At 41.6% G+C, this 17,500-nt stretch overlaps 2 protein-coding genes across 2 annotated transcripts in view; both read right to left on the bottom strand.

Annotated features, from left to right (window-relative positions):
- epb41l4b (erythrocyte membrane protein band 4.1 like 4B) overlaps positions 1-7,806 on the bottom strand; it is a 30,042-nt gene extending 22,236 nt beyond the window's left edge. The window contains exons 1-5 of the mRNA XM_037676325.1: positions 7,173-7,806; positions 1,577-1,681; positions 1,452-1,494; positions 886-964; positions 629-673 (exon numbers count right to left, since the gene is read on the bottom strand). Of these exons, the coding sequence (XP_037532253.1) occupies positions 629-673; positions 886-964; positions 1,452-1,494; positions 1,577-1,681; positions 7,173-7,448 (548 nt within the window). The 5' untranslated portion in view covers positions 7,449-7,806. The remainder of the gene's footprint in view (positions 1-628; positions 674-885; positions 965-1,451; positions 1,495-1,576; positions 1,682-7,172) is intronic.
- Positions 7,807-9,249: 1,443 nt separating this feature from the next.
- ptpn3 (protein tyrosine phosphatase non-receptor type 3) overlaps positions 9,250-17,500 on the bottom strand; it is a gene marked incomplete in the record, with an annotated part of 29,817 nt that continues 21,566 nt past the window's right edge. The window contains 7 exon segments of the mRNA XM_037676304.1: positions 9,250-9,910; positions 12,084-12,219; positions 12,320-12,465; positions 15,341-15,469; positions 16,112-16,258; positions 16,348-16,409; positions 17,342-17,432. Coding sequence (XP_037532232.1) covers positions 9,833-9,910; positions 12,084-12,219; positions 12,320-12,465; positions 15,341-15,469; positions 16,112-16,258; positions 16,348-16,409; positions 17,342-17,432 — 789 coding nt within the window.

The following is a 17,500-nucleotide window of genomic DNA, read 5'->3' as shown; positions in this document are numbered from 1 at the left end:
CTACGTTTACGGCGGAAAATACAGTGAACTTTTTTTTAAAATACAAGTTTATTTTGCAAAGAATGGTTTGATTCAGAGATGATAAACTGGTTTTAAAGAAGGCATAACTTGTTTTTGACAAACTACTTGGTTTATTCACAAGAACGACACCAACATTTTGATCCGAATTATACTAAAGCTATCGGGAAAGTCTTAACAGCGCATGAACAAATCAATGAGCAAAAATCAATAGCTATAAAGCCAATGGTTGCTTTCTGAGATTTTAATTAAATTATTTATGAACTTGATAAGATCCCTTAGCTGTGGCAGCCATCTTGAATGAGGCTGACTCTAAAGGTTCATCAATAGATTACAGTGATTGAGTTCTTTAAAATCTGTGCAGTGCTTCATGACACATTTTGCTCACTTTACAGACAAACGCAGACACTGGCAAAAACACGAGCTCCCCTTTCGCCTTGAGCAATAATAAAATGACAATGTTTCAGAGTCCAAAGTTTATCCAAGCAAACAGCATCAGTAATAGCTCCATGTGGTTAAATAAAAAGCATTCTTCACTTCATTTATGTTCTTGAGCCTTATTTTTTTTTCAGTTTTGCAGAGAGAAAAAAATAAATAAATAAAACCTTACTTGCCAGACAAAATGTCTTGTCGAAGCTGCAAAACAAACAGATACCTGTTGATGAGAGGGACAAAGAGCAGATTAGTGAGCGCTCGAGAGCATAAACCAATTGATGCAACACGTTTCCTCGTCTCTGACACATCATCTGCTTTAACGCTTGGCCTTGATTTGTATCTGCCCACAGCAGCAAAGTAATTAGCCCTACATTCCCCTGTTTGGACCTCCACACAGAGCTCCACTGTGGTGTGTGTGTGTGTGATTTTTACCGAGTGAATTCCTCACGCAGATTGTTTGGCTCCGAAGAGTAGAATTTCACTCGAAAGAAGAGTCGGTAAGACGGACCCTCTGGGATGAATAAAGGAAGACGAAGCAGAGCGAAGATAAAGAGGCGTAGAGTGATGAAGCAGCAACTTATGGAAAATTAATTTAATCAAATCATAGCTTCTTGTAATTTATTTCATCCATTTAATCTCCCTCCACTGAAGCCCTTTTCATCGAGTTCATTCATCACCGTCGCAAGGCCGCAGATCTGGATCCAGTCACGTCTGTCTGCAGCTCTGCTTTTATTTTCCTCCCCTGATTCAACATCAATCAGATCCTTTCAGACATTACAGCAACCGCTATATTCTTCCCTTTTTTGTCTTCCTGCTGCACTATTTACCCCCCACCCCCACCCCCCGTACAAACCATAGAGCAAACAAGGGTTCGGCTCCAAACGCACACGCTAATCACTGTGTCAACATTAGATAATGGTCCACCTGCTCCCCACTTTACCTGCTGCAGCACACTGCACATTATCCTGCACTTAGAGGAGCAGTCTGAGGCAACTTACCTTGGATCTGCTTCTTTATGAGCTTGGACATATCCAGCCAGCGCTAATAAAGAGCGAGAAAGAGGATGAGTGAGTTACGCCAACTTGTTGTCCTCATTGATGGAGAGAAGAGCTCGTTTACTCACTGAAACTTGATCGGCGTCCATGAACTGCAGCCCGAAATAATCGGTCTCGACCAGATCGATGTGGTACATGATCTGATCAAAAAGGTCCTGGCCTTTGGATTTACTCTACGAGAAAACAAATAAAAATAAATTATTGTTTATCTCTGCTGCAGTAAGGTGAGCAGGCGTAGCTCGGTGGTCAGTCAGTAATGTGGTCTTGTAATCCTGAGGGTGGAAGGGCACCCGGCGTAAAACAATAGCCAAATATTTCGTGCGAAGTTCGCTCGCTGTGGCGACCCCTGAAGGAGCAGTCGAAAGAAAAACATTGGCTGCTGCTAGCCGGGCCTTCCCTGATGGATAAACTTAATCTTTAATAATGAGCTTTAGTTTCAAATGTCCAAGTGACAGTTCAGATCTTTAAAAGTGAGGTTCTGTGGAAAAGGTTATAAACCAATAATATCTTACCTGCTGCAGACGGGACAGTCTGAGCGACCTTCTACGAGCAAATGCCTAGTTCAAATGTGACCAAGATCACAGTGAATTGCTGCTGTTTTAACATAATTCAGGGCCACTTGCATCATGAAGGACCCCACTCACCCAGCACACACACTTTTTGTCCCACTCCCCTCAGGAAGGAGGTTGAGGAGCATTAAGTGTAGAACCACTAGACTGGGAATCTCTAACCAGAATAATCACTGTGAAAAAATCACATTATGTTGCTGCTGATCTGTTTCATGTTGCTGCTGATCTGTTTCATGTTGCTGCTGATCTGTTTCAATGTGGATGTGTTCATGCGTGCTCATCTGCTCACACAGACTCATGTTCATGTTTGTGCTGATGTCCGACAAAATGTTTTTATGTTATGAGTGCTTAATGTATATTTAGTTGATGTTTTTCTTAGTTCATATCTTAGATGTTATCATTGTTTTTCTTATACATTTTATTGTTGGATGTAACTGGGACCCTGTGTACATAATCTCGCTCCACCACATGTACAACATGAGGTGCGAATGACAATAAAGAAACTCTGACTCTGATAATTCAAAAACTATTTTATAGCTGTTTGTGCAAACGTTAAATTTTGTTTTTGCACCAGTGGTTTCCAAAGTTGGAGTAAGGACCCCACTGGGAATCAAGAACCAAGTGAGGGCCCCCAGTTGATCTCTAAAAATAAAAATAATTGTAAACAGCTTGCTAATTAATTGTTTTCATCATACTTGATACAACAATAATACTACAGCTAAGCATGGTCAGTTAAAGGTCCTCATTGCAAACTATAAAAAAAAGAAACATAATAAAGATTATCCTGGACTATATCACATGGTTCAGTTTAAAAGAGTTTAACTATTTTTCCAGATATATTGATGTGCGCTTGCTTCTAAAATGTAGGTACGCACTCATTGTAAACAATGAATGAAGTGAAAACCACGTGGAAGCTTGAGTCACGTGACCTACATCGAGCTGGCTGTACTCCGTGTAAGTAAACAAATATGGCGAGATCAAACTAGGGTAAAAACTTAACGGGTCTTCGTATCTTTGCTATGAGTACCTTTTAACTCTGTTTCTTCAACTTGAGGTCGTTCAAAGAGCTATGTACAACAGGTAAGACAGTGATTATCCATAACCTTTTCAGAGAAACCCTGCTTTAAAAGATCTGAGCAATTCCTTTAAACTAGAAACAGGCCTTGTGTCGATTTTAGTGGTGGGGTAAATGAACGTGAGCGTGTGAGCTGACGAGATGGACGCACCCCCAGAGACAGGAAGGCCTGAATTCAACCGTTTGTCATAAAACACAACCAAGGACACGAGTGGCTGCACTGAAGCTGCAGCATTCTGTCCTGAACTTTTATGGCAGCCGTTTACAACTTCCTCCCTATGAAGATAATCCGAGTCTGACCTACATTAAATAAAAAAAATTAAAAACCAGCAGAGGGCATGTAGAGGGATGACAGCCTTGTACTTTGGATCTTGATAACCAGTCGAAACTTCCTGCTGGGTGTGTGAGCGTGTGAGGAAATATTAAAGGACAAACAAAACTGCTCACTTTAACAGCGGGTCGTTCAGAGAGTAAAATCAAAAGTGTGAGAATTTTTCCACAACGGGTCTTTATTTTCCTGCTTTCAGCCTGAAGTAACACGCCAACAAAAGGGGAGTTTCAGCTGAATAAGGTGCACCTGTATCGCTGCCTGTGGGTAAACAGCAGCACGTGAAGGAACTTGTTCCAACACACCTAGACACCTGCCCGACGAGCCATGTGTCATTCTGAACCAATGCCTCAGAAGAAGCTGCTGCTTTGATTTATTGTCAGGACTAGAAAGGAAAAAAGTTCTCCTTCCAGCCCGTTAACCCACGACACGTCGGCTGGGTGCTTCGCAGGTGACGCACGCAACAGCTTCAGTGACACACGCAACCTTTTTAAATGAAAACATCTCATGAGGAGCCACTTACGCACACATGCCCACACAGTCGCTCGTCGTCCCACCTACCCCCTCACCCACCCCCGGCGTGTCGCTCATTTGTGCCACAGAGTCCCTGCGGTGGTAAATCAGATCAGGGAGTTGGGGAATAAGAGATGGACTGAGAGGGAGATGAGGCGTGGGGAGGAGCGGGAGAGAGAGAGAGAGAGAGAGGAATAGAACGATGATGAGCGAGGGAGAACAGCCACAGAGGGAGAGTAAAAGAAGATTATGAGGGAAGACAGCAAAGGATTGGAGGCTGGCTTATGAGAGAGGGAAAATAAAAACAGTGGAGAGAGATGCTGTAAACTGCAAAATCTGAGGTCTCTGCAGCCAGAAAAGATGAGCTAAAACTGATCTGAGCTCCTCGTCCTGCATCCCTACAGGAGGAGTTACACACAGGTACAGAAAGAACACAACGGTTTAAAGTTTGTTGATGTAGAAGTCCAAAAAAGATCAAGATCCCCATCTCCATCATCTAATAGTCTGAAAACAGTTTTCCTGTTAAATATTTTTAAAAATGCTTTTCGCAGTCCATCTAATTCTGCACACTTGGTGCTATTTTAATTCTTCTTAGGGTTGCCAGATAGAAAATGAAAAGCACTGTTCAGTCGCTTTAATATTGTTGTATTTAGACCCGTACTGCTGAGTGAGGTGCACTTTTTCAGAGGAGGGAGTAACAAGATGAGGCGTGTGTTGTGCACTGTCTGAAAAGACTGCGTTCAAGGGGCCAGAGTGGGGTAAATGAAGGTGGAGGCAGGTGTAGGTGCTTCATTGTTCCCACCCACATTTTTGTTGTCGGTCTTAGCTGTTTTGTTTGTTTTTACTTTCTGCTTTCTTTTTCAATATTTTTCTGTTTCTTTTTATAGCTAGCATTCTGCTTCTTTTTTGCTAGTGTTTTGCTTCTTTTTTAGCTAGCATTGTTTCTTTTTAAGCTAAAGTTCTGCTTCTTTTTAGCTAGCATTCTGCTTCTTTTTATGCTAGAGTTCTGCTTCTTTTTTAAACTAGAGTTCTGCTTCTTTTTTAGCTAGCGTTCTGCTTCTTTTTTAAGCTTGTTCGGCTTATTTTGTGAGCTAGAGTTCTGCTTCTTTTTTAGCTAGAGTTCTGCTTATTTTGTGAGCTAGAGTTCTGCTTCTTTTGTGAGCTAGAGTTCTGCTTCTTTTTTAGCTAGCGTTCTGCTTCTTTTTTAAGCTTGTTCTGCTTATTTTGTGAGCTAGCGGTCTGCTTCTTTTAGTTTGTAGTTAGTGTTTTGCTTTTATTTTAGCGTTACCAACTTAGCTTCTTCTTCTCGGTCTTCACAATACATTTTCACTGGAACTAATTCTCTCTAGTTGCCTCGGTCTGGCGTGCTTCTCTGCATGAGTTTGTCTCTGTGTTTGCAAAATATCCCCTGAACCAGAGAAATAAATTAAATGAAACTGGATATACTTCTAGAACGTCTGGAGTCAACTTGATCCAAGATGGCCACCACAGTTAATTGACCTTAGAAAAACTCAAAAATAGCTACAACTGATGCTAAGCTAATTTGTTGTGGTAGTAGCTGAGAGTCATTTCCAACACTTAATCCGAGCACTAACTGATTTATTTGGCATGTAAGATGGAGGGCAATATGTATTTCTTCAAGGAACACTGATTTTATTTAAAAATGTAGTCAGTCTGAGGTTAAGTTGTAACAAACTGCTTGTTTGAAAGTGTTTAAAATGTTTAATCAAATATTTAAGATTTCTTGAAGGAATGCACACCCCCACCATCTTTCACACCAAAGTTTTAATCAATATCATCCTTTGATGTATTAAAGTGATTAGGCACAATTTCACGTGATCTGTATTGGGGACCGTCGGCTACTACCACGCTAAATTTTAGCTCGACAGCTGTAAAACCGACTGAGTTAGAGTAATTTTTGCATAAGGTCCCTCACTTGTGGCAGCCAGCTTGAATAAGGTTAGCTCCAAAAGTTAATGATGGCTGCCGGTGATATAAACAATGACTCCAAGGTGACATCTGAGCCAGCTCAGTTTGTTCGATTTAGGTCCGAATACAAAAAGCTGAACCCGTTTTCTCTGTTGGACTAGTCAAATCCAGAATCACATAATCAACAAGTTAATTGTCCGAGTCCTAATTAGAACAGTGCGTCTGCTAAATCATTAAAAGAAGTATAAAGCTGCAAATAATCATTTACATTTTCCAGATTCCAACAACTTTTTAGTCATGTTCAAATAAGGTGAAGCTTAAACTATATTTTGACATTGAAAAGTTGTAGTCAGACTTTAAAATATGCTAAAATCTAAAATAAATTTGAAGGAATAAATATCCCTGCGTCATGATGAGGAGACAGTGTTGCTTTCTTGGTCAAACCTTGAAAGTACCGTTATGCTCGATCTCATATCTCGTATTTTGTTTTGTGAATGACTCAGCCAACGTTTGCTTATTTGTGTTTTTTCCTTTCTGCATGGGTCACCTGCAGCGAGCGAACTTCGCACGAACGCTTAGGGGTGGTTCATCACCGGACGATTCTGGAATCACTCTCAGCTACTACCACATCAAATTTCAGCTCAAAATCTATAGAAACAAAATACATGAGCAGTTTTGTATTTTCTAACGTCAGTTTATGTTGTCGGCCATCTTAAAATTTCATTCCACAGGTCGATCAGTTGCAGATGCACATCCGATGATTATTTCCTGTTTCATTAAAATCTGTTCAGTTCACAAGATATTTTGCTAACAGACATTCAAAAACTTGAATTAGTTTTTGCAATTTTTTTTTTTAGCTGAAGATCTTGCATGATTTGTCAAAGCTCAAAATATGTGTTGGGGATCAGTCTCAGCTACCACCACACCAAGCTTCAGGTCCATGCCTGCAGTGTTGGAGGAGTTCAAGCTATTGTTGTGCTTTTTAAGATCAGTTGTCTGTGGCGGCCATCTTGAATCAGGTTAACTCCAGAGGTTATTACTTTTGCTTGTTTCACTGAAATTCGTCAAGCTGTTTGAGATATTTTGCTAACAAACAAGGTGGTCAGACGAAAACACATGCACTTGAAGATTTGTTCTTTAAATAACTCCCACAGGTGAGGGTGGTGACCTTCAAACGGACCACCAAGGAGACCCTGAAGGACCCCCGCGGGGCCCCCGGGCCCCAACTTGGCGCACACAGAACCACTCACAGCCAGATCCACGCTCACATCCGAGCCGTCCAGCAGCAGGACCCGGCAGGTGATGGTGGTCCTCGCCGACCCGGCCGCCGGGATGTGGACCGACGCACCTCCGGAGACCACTGCTGGCGCGTGGACTACCTGCTGCTGGTGGGGCAGGAGCAGGGGGTTCCCGCTCACCCCACCTCCTCCTCCTCCTCCTCCTCCTCCTGGACCGTCCTGCTCGTCCCTCTCTCCCGTCTGGAAGCGGCTCCGGCGGCTGAACGTCCGGCGCAGAAAACCCATCATCTTTCAGGTCCAGAAGGCGGTGGTGTGTCCGTCAGAACCGCAGTCTGGGTCCTCCTCCTCCTCCCCGGGGAGAGGAGTCACCCAGCGGGCACGGAGACTTCAGGGCTGCCGGTCAGTCCTCCGGCTGGATGTCGGCAGCAGGAGACTCCAGCAGCATACTAATAAAACTGACCCACCGAAGCTCCAACCAGTTGATTTCCAGTCATTCGTCCGGACTGTCCTCCTCCTCCTTTTCCTGTCCTCTCCCAGAACACCTGCCACCTCCTGCTTCGCTCGCTGTTGCGCACCGAATCAAAAATCCCGGAGAAATCCTGTCCGACGCTCCGCAGCGGGAACTCTGAGTCACGCGGAGACCCGGAGAGGGACAGGAACTGGAGTCTCAGCACTTCTGGACCCGGACCCTGGTTGTCGTTCCTCCTTTCCGCCGGAGAACCGAAACTACCAACCTCACCTCTCAGGTAAAAGTCAACCAGCGAAACTGGACAAACAGCACGAACTGCGCCTGCGCAGACACAGCGCAGAACAAACTTCTGTTGCTCTCCGGCTGAGCGACCCCGAGAGGCCTGAGAAACAGCGCCCCCTGTCGGTCCGAGACCCCCTTGGAAACTGGACCGGAACCGGAGGTTTCCATGATGTCCCTGGTTTAATTATTTTTATTTCCCCGGTTTAATGAAGGTGCACGACCTCTTTGGAAACAAGTCACTATTATTAAAAATAATCATTTTATAAACCGGAAGTAAACAAGTAATAGGTGAAATAATATTTAAATCCAATAAAGTGACTTCATAAACAATATATTTTAAATTTATATCATATTAAAACTGTCATTCAACATAAATTCAACTTTTTAATCTTTGATGCATTTGTTTTGTGTATTTACACAAATGACTAAAATTAAAATAAAAACATGTTTAAAACACTCAAATTATTGAGCATCAGCTAGAAGGAAAACATTTTAAAAAGTCAAATAAAGTTAAATCAAACAAATAAAGTGCCTTTTTTTAGGATAAAACCTTCTTGATGCAATGTCAGATAGGTTTTTGGCATCCCAAACTAATCAATTTTTATTTCTTTAAATTTAGGATTTTCTGTATACATGTAATATATTTTAATATACAACTACTCATAATACTCGAAGAAAATCTGTATTTTAAGTAAAGATAAAAGGGACGTTTCTAACTTGCATTTATGTTTAAAGGTAAATCTTGCAGTACATAATGTATTTTAAAAACAAATATAATAAAATGAAAACAAAACTCCAGCATCAAAATCATCTGTAGGAATCCACCTAATCCTTGTTATAAATTTCAAAAATACATGCCCAATTTTGGGAGTTATCAAGTATTTTACAGAAAATATTCACAGTTCAATCATCCTTTTAGTCAATCTGATGAAAAAAATCATAACATCAGACTCAAACACAATTACGTTCACATTTTCCAACAAACACTGTGTTGTGTGTAACCTGCTGATCATGCATGAAGCTACTTTCAGGTGAAATGTTGAGACTTCTGATTGTTGCGTTTCAGATTTAGCTGGAATAACCATCAAGATACAGCTGCAAACATGCAGCATTCCTCACAGCTGTCGTATTCTTTTACGCAATTATTTTGCCATACTCCGTTTGGGCTGATTTGTGATACAGCTTTATTTATATGTTGTCAACTTTTGAGACTTTAAGTTGAAGATTTAATGATCAAATGACAATAAAAATGGAGGACAAAAGCTTGTAGTGAATGTGAAACATCAGCAACACCAATTGTGCTCTCTTCTGTAGAGCCATCAGAGAAAATGACAAACACACGGCTGCAAATCAGTTTATTTAATGTGAATAATTTAAAAGTGACGAACAGTAAGTTTGGTGCTCCTCTGGCAGAAGGCGTGCAGCTCTGCAAACTACAGAATCTGCTGCAGAGATCTAAAAGTCGGCTTTTGCCGCTCGTCTCAGGAGACAGAGATAAACTGGAGATTACAACCGTCTCACCCAGCCTCTGATGGATGCACCGACTGGGAAGCTTCAGTCTAAGGCACACATAGCTTAATAAGCAGAGGCGTCGCTCCTGAGAGACCTCTTGTATGGAAATTAGCAGCTCACGTCAGTCTTACATCAGTCTCTATGGAGACCACATCCTCTACGCGCTTAATGCACTTTAAGTAAAAACTAAGGCCAGCTAGGTGTAATGTGGGTACTCTCTCAGAGCAACATGGATCTCAGACAGCTGGGCTCTGCAGCTTTTTATTCTCTTATTATCCAGTCCGTGTTCCAGCACCAGAAGCTCGACAGAGTTGAATCTTTTGGAGCGCTCGCTGTGGAAGTTCCTCCCTCTGCTGTGAAGCAGAAGCAGGAAGTGCATCTGGTCCCCTTGACCCATCGTCGATTTGGATTACGGTGTTGTCGCGTTTTTCTCCTGTTTCTCTTTGTAGACTTGCAGAATGGCCTCACACACGAACTGGAACTGACACTGGAAGACGTGAACCACAAAACACATTGCTGGTTACTGGAAAACAAGGATTTTTGTTGTTGTTGGTGTAATCAATAGTCTCACTCATTGACCACAGACTCAGAGAGGTGAAGATTCACTTCTTTCAAATAAGTCTTAAAGCTTGGTGCTTTTTTTTTTTTTAAATTAAACATCTATTGCTAACTTGGTAACTTGTTTCTATATATGATAGGTGAGAAAATACTCAAAAGCACCAAAGACTATTAATAATTAAAGGTATAGTTCAGATCTTTTGAAGTGGGGTTCTGTAGAAAGGTTATGAATAATCAATAACTCACCTGTTGCAGAAATCTCTTTGAAGTTTGGAGAAAAGAGCAGAAATTAACCATTTCTCTACACAGGTTAGACACTAATTGTTCATTATGTTTCCACACAACCTCACTTTAATAGATCTGATTTATTGTTTAAAAAATGTTTCAGTATTTGCAAGCGTGTTAGACATTTTACTCATATATAAGATAATAATGACGACGGAGCATAAAAGACGCAGCATTCCTTAAGGACTGCATATTACCTGCCGCCTCTCATGCCAGACTTTTACATCATCTTATTTTGAGAAAACACAGAATATAGCTACTTTGATCAAATCTTGAAAATAACGTTATGTGCAATTACATGCAATATTGCGATTTCTCGCTGTACCTGTTAGTGCTTGTAGTTTGGGCTTTGAATGACTCAGCTTCTCCCACACATTATGTTTTAGCTCAGTGTCTCTAACATTGACTGGGTTATTAATTACTTTTAGGCTAAGGCTAAATTTTTGCTGAGATGGCCATCTTTAATTGAGCTCTGCCTAAGTGTAAATAGTTTTTAAATCTATATCAAATGGCTACTTTTTGAGAGTTATATTAGAATTTATGTATATATTTTAGAACCAAATTTCATTGCTTTTAACTCCAAAAGCTAATCTGCTGTAAATGTGTGTCTAATCACTGCTTTCTGAGAGATCCTTTCAAACTTGTCCAGGAGTTCACAGGATATTCTGGTAACAGACACACACACAGACATGAGCAAAAACAATATTGTCTGCCTTTTAGTAGTGGGTGATCTAATTAATCTTTTAGCAGATGTGAAAACATCTGAATTTGTGCAAAGCCACTGAAGTAGGGAAGTAAAATTTTAAGGTTAAATAGTGACAACTGTAGGAATCCATCTGGATCAGAACAACTGAAAGCCTCTGAATGAACCATTTGCTAAAAAACGATTTGTTATGATCCATTTGTGACCTGTTTTCAAGACTTGCGTAACCAGCAGGAAGTAGTTGGACACAGGGCAGTGCGCCGTGAACCACAAAGATGGAACCGGACGATGGGATTGTCACAGGATTAGAAATAAAATAAAATAAAAAAAGAATTATCTTTAATCTAAAACAGGATGTCCTCTGACTGTGCATGTTTTTTATTACTAATACACACATGTGAGGGGAAACCTGAGGAAGTGTACCATCAGCATATTAAAAGATGAAGCCCCAGGGGCCCTTTCAAAATAAGGGCAGCAAAGAAACCGGCTGCCATTTTCTCAGCACAAGTAACACTTTCTTGTCCTTCCACTGAGGCGCCGCAGAGCACGACTTCCAGCCTTGAACGCTTGACTGGAGCTGTTCATCATCAGCTGAAGTGTGACTTAGTGAGTCACAGATGAAGGTGACTGTCTTTAAAAATAAATAAATAAAAGTTTTCTATGGAATGGTATCATAAAAACTGAGCTTACAACTGGTTTTTTTTTTTTTTTTTCAGCCTTGCAGGAGTTTGCTGTCAGTTGAAATGTCTAAATCGAACCAAACAGAAGAAAAACAATTGATAAAAAAATAAAATAAAAAAGAGCACTAGCTGAACATAAGTATGAAAAAATTATCAAATATTTTATCTTTAACTGACCTTTCCTGTTAAATGGAGCTTCAAACCAACTCAAATTTTTCCTAAATAAATATTTCTATAAAAAAGGCTTTTCCACTGAGGGCAACTCTCTCATATTATGCTAAAATTACCACATTTTTCAATTTAGACATGTAACAAATGAAGATTACATTATAAGAGAAGACTAAAGCAGCCTGGGGGGATCATAATGCAGCACTATAAAGAAATTAATGAGGCGGTATCAACTAACAAACAAGAAACTTTCTGTTTCTCAGTACCGTGGTCTGAACCATCATGGCTCGCTGTTCTCGCAACGTTTTCACTATGTCCAACGGGAACACCGGTCGACCCTCGTCCAGCAGATTCAGCGCCGTTTCCATGGTGATTAAAACACCTGTCCGTCCGATCCCTGCGCTGAAATTGGAATCGGAAAAAACAAACAAACGCCAAGCTCATTTTGCGGGAAGTGGCAGAGAAGTGCACGCTGTCGGTATTCAATTAAACCTCGTGTTACCTGCAGTGCACCATTAACGGCTCTTCACCTTTCCTCCTCTCCCTCACCGAGCTGACGAAGAGCAGGAAATCGGAGGGGTCGTCGGGTACACCGTGGTCCGGCCACGCCACGTACTGCAGGTGTGTGACTGCGCGCTCCTCAGCCAGCTGAGCGCACAGGCCGCAAACACAAGTCAGAAAAAAGATGGATATCGCATTATCAGTACTTAATGTCATAAACGGGTACCCTTTAGAAAACATCACCCTTACGAGACGCTGCAGCCACACAGGCTGACAACATCCAAAATAAACAAAGAACATCCAGTGGGTGACACTCAGATTAGGAACGAGATGAAAACAGGTGGAATGGAAAGAAGACAGAAGAGTGGAAAAACAAGAAAAGGCTGACTCTGGAGTTCATAATAGGCATGTGTTCAGTGACTCCATGCAGGGATTAATTCTTCCTGCCAGAGGAGCAGATGGACCCACACAGCAGTATCCTTACATGCATGTGTGTGCATTCATGTTTCATGCCTCCCTGAGCGTAAATCTGTTTATTTACCTGTTCACCATGGAGGCCGACGTGGAAGGAAACACCTTTAATCTGATCATCTACCGTGATGCAAATCTACAGAAAACAAACATTCTGCAAAGAGGCCTTACATCCCTACACACACACACAAAGACGGGGGTGCAGAAATTAGCAAAACACATTAATGCACATGCCCACCCACACACACGTGCAGACAAAAACACCCACACGGAAGTGACTGCATGCTGGCGGCAGTTAGTTTGCCAGGAGTGGCTGCTGCCTGCAGTGAGCTTTATGTGACATATGGCGTTAACGCGCTACACGCCGCTGCCACACATAAAGAGACAAAAACTCTGCGTTTGGCAGAGCTCATAATTCAATGGACATGAAAGCAGGCGGCAGAAATTAGCTGTTAGGGCTGTAAATGACGAGTGCTTTATTGATTAACTGTCAAAAAGTCTCCAAGAAAGATAAACACCCCCCACGCTGCAGTTGTTCAGCATAGCTATTTAATAGATTATTTGTCAAATACTGCTCATGCACGAGTTTGACCTAGAAATTAGAACAACAGGTGGTGTCCATCATAATTTCTCCAAACTATTCAGGTCCAGATTCACTAAATGACTGATGCTTCTGCAGGATCTAATCAAGAATTTTGCATATCGGTCGAATACGTAAAGGGAGACGTGTGCCTCAAACTGTGCTGTCAACCTAGAGTGGGAATCTTTAGGCACCTCACGATTCGATTATATTTCAGAGGGTTGCCACGCGAGTAGAAAACATTTACACACATTGCTTCCTTAAATACAGAACTTTACTAACTGGCTTTTTTATGTATGTGAATGCTCCTGTAAAGTGCCCTGAGACAACTGTGTTGTGATTTGGCGCTATATAAATAAACTGAATTGAATTAAATTTCTGTTGTACTTGAACTTTAATGACTACAACTTATTTTACATCAATTTACACTGACTGACAATTTTATGCCCAATAAGGAGTGCTTGATAATATATGACAAAAAACATAAACTAGCTGCTGATCAACAATTAGCAGTGGAAATTTATACACTAGTTAAACACTTCAAAGTCATTAAGAAAGACAGTCAAGGTATGATAACTAATGTTCAGACACATATTCTTCAGGGTTAACTGAAGAAAATATATTAGAAAAATGTGTGAAAACGCACAATTTTACCACAATATGTTGCTTCTACAGGAAGCTAGGATAACTGCTAGAAAAAATGGCCTCAGGCAGCAGCTAGGCACAGCAAAGATCATGCTTAATAATCCAGGTAAAAAATTCAACAATGCAGTCAGGTCATCTGGACAGTTTATTTTTTTGCTGAGACATTTCGTCCTTCATCCAAAGGACTTCTTCAATCAGAGGTGCCACCAACAAACTGAATCCCACAAACGGTACACTCCCATAGTGGAAAAAAAAACAGTTTGCTGGTGATAAGATATTCTCGGAGACCCGCCCTCTCCTCCGTCAACTTGTCTGAGACAATCATGCCAAAGTGGTTCAAAACACCAAAGTTCATGCTCAATAATCCAGGTAAAAATCCAACAATGTTCAGTCAGGTCACCTGGACGTTTTTTTTTTTTTTGCCAAGATGTGGGATTCAGTTCGTTGGTTTCACCTCAGATTGAAGAAGTCCTTTGGATGAAGGACGAAACATCTCAGCAACAAAAAGAAACCGTCCAGATGACCTGACTGAACATTGTCAGCTAGTCATACCTGGTAGTCTCCTTACGGGAGTCTGTCTGGTCAGTGTTCTCAGGATACTTCACCCAGAAAACAGGAACCTGGAAAACCCTGGAGCCAGGCCTTTGGGGGGACTCACCGATAAGTGCCCAGTGGCAGATGACGAGGGTCCCTTGGCATGCCAACTCCTGGTGGCATAGACTACTACTACCTGGACACCTTCTTTTGGAGGTTTTGTGGGCATGTCCCACTGGGAGAAGCCACCGGGGCACACCCAGAATTCACTAAAGGTAATACGTATCCTAATTGGCCTGGGCTCGCCTTGTGATCGTCAAGGAGGAGATGGGGAGAGGGATGTCTGGATTTCCCTCCTGGACCTGTTGCCGCCGCAACTCGACCACGGATAATATAGATGGATAAAACAAGAGCAAAAAGCACCCAAATCTTAAGGATTAGCAATGTCTGCAACACAATTTGTGTGAAATATTTGCAGTCTCCTGAGAGCTGGTGATATTTGGGAGATGAAACAGAGAAAGAGGCCCAATCTGCCGAATTGCTGCTTTCACAAAAAGAGGAAAGGCATGCCAGGAAATCTACAATCCACCTTCTTTTCTAGTGATGAATGTTAAACACTGCTGCATCTACAAATAAATTGTAAAATGTGCAGAAAATCCTGTTTTTGGTGACTCAGGACCAGAGATTTCTTAAAACAAGACAAAGCATTTTAATTGTATACATACAGTTATGGAAATAGTGTAAAAAATACATTATTCTTTGCCTTCATAACTGTTCAAATTGTCACTATACCTGTGTGTGCTTCAAGGTGAACTGTCGCGTCACATACGCCAAGTTACACTCCTCCGAGTGACACTTCACAGTCAAGTCACCGTAATCCTTGGCTTCCGGCGGATGCGGCCAGTACTGGTGGCATTTGGTCTGCAAAGCGTGTGACATCACGGACATATTGCATTACTTCTGGCGTGAGTCACCGGTCAGAAAACAGCAGCTGAGCTCCGCTCTCAAGAAATCAAACTCGTATTCAACAGCGCGCTCTGATGCATGGGGTGGGCCGAGGAACAAAAGCAAATCATCAAGAGCAGGATGTGAACTGATTGTCATTCTATTAGTGTGTGTTTGTGTACACGTTTGTGCAACAGGGATAAACTCTGGACACTTGAAGAGTATCAGGGAAATGATCAATTAATGCCAGCATCTGGTTACCAAGCAACAGTCAAGCTGAGACTGAGACTTGTTCACTCAGCGAGACCTTCTCTCTACCTCTGCACAAATGAGAAATATTTATCTCATCAGCATCTGGTTTACACATGTTTTCTCTATGAAACCCTGTAATTACTCACAACTGGGCCATCTGATCACTGTTGTGTGCAAACATCACCACTGGACCCTATAATTACTGTAATCACGTTTCAAATTAAACATGACACAGCATGTAATAAGTTGTCAGGCTGCAGAAATAAGTGTGTGAACACATCACTGATATCAAGTTGTGTCATTTTAACAGCCTCCCTGTTTGTTCCTTGTAAACTCCAGCTGTTTAGTAAAGAAAGTGTGGTATACCCGTCCCCTCTCTGTTAGAGTTGTGAGCATGATGATGGTGTGTATCTGTTGCTCCCACACAGATTGCCAAAAGTGAGTGCAGGTCTGAGGCAAGGGACCCTGAGTGGCAATGTAACGTAAACATACACCAGATGACGGGGGCGCCACCTGAGAGGCACACAGACATAAAACATAAACAGGACGAACTTAAATCGAAACACAAGACGGAGACGATTTCACATGAGCGATGTGTTCACCGTGATGTGGCTGGCATTGATGTAGTCCTCCTGACCCTGCAGCACCACCCGGGTGGCATCGTCTGAAAGGAGAGCAGGACAGCAGCTGGTGAGGGTCAGAACTGGGCTGTCAGCGCACTTCATCTAATTAAATATCATGAGACCCACTGCGAGATCCAAATCAAGGTTGGGAAAGTTTGAGAAGGATTGAGGGCTGTGGGAGGTGGCACAGACTTAAGAAGTCAGCCTCAAACAAACTGTTGCTGTGCAAAAACTGAAAATCAGAGTTTAAAAATTCTTGAACTGTGAGCGGCAGCAGACTCTGTTGGCAATGTTCATTTTAAAGTGTTTAATGTTGGAGATATGATAAGTTTGAAAAACTCTTTAAAGAAAATATCTGGAACTTAAATTTAGATAAAGTCTGGAAGTTTGGGTGGGTACTCTTCATTCTGGAGGGTCTTGAGAGAAAACCATACGTCCTACAGCAGTGACAGACACACCAGGTGGTAGAATACAAAAATCCCCACGTCTTGATGTATATATTCTATATGTAGCCAAAATGTGTGTAAAAGCGAGGAGTTTGTCATTATTTTTTAGACATTTTAAAAGTGTGACATCATCAACTGTCAGTTGAACATTTTGTGGTTAAATATGTAAAAATTACGAGACTTTAACTTTTTTTAACTGTGATTGTGTTAAAATCATAAAGGATATCAAGATGCCAGTTCAGACATGTAAAGTCCAACTTTCTGTTTAAATTTGGGTTGATGTTTCTAAAGTAAAGTATACCTAAGTTGTAGAGCTCCAAAGAGGGCTTAGTCTTCCCGTGTTTTGCCAAAAACCCATTGATTTCAATAGTTTGGGGGTTGGAGTTGTTTTTTTGTGAAACTTGTCTAGTTTGAACAACATACCACCATCAAAAATCACAGCACATTATTCCTGATCATGCCACATGTTTTAATGTATAATTAGCTTCTTTCTTTAGGCTGTGCGGTGAGATACAGGACAAACTTACAAGGTAAGACATCCCTGTACCGATTCTTTTCCAGGTTCTCAGGAAGCCGTGCGCAGCTCAACAACAAATCAGGTTTCCTCCTGTTTAAATTCTAGGAATTGCAAGCATGCAAACACACACACACACACACACACACACACACACACACACACACACACA

Source organism: Nematolebias whitei, chromosome 5 (genome assembly GCF_014905685.2).
Source record: "Nematolebias whitei isolate Nwh7 chromosome 5, NemWhi1, whole genome shotgun sequence".
In the NCBI taxonomy this organism is placed as follows: domain Eukaryota; kingdom Metazoa; phylum Chordata; class Actinopteri; order Cyprinodontiformes; family Rivulidae; genus Nematolebias; species Nematolebias whitei.
Note: the sequence above shows the minus strand (reverse complement) of the source record. Positions and strands in the feature narration are given on the sequence as shown.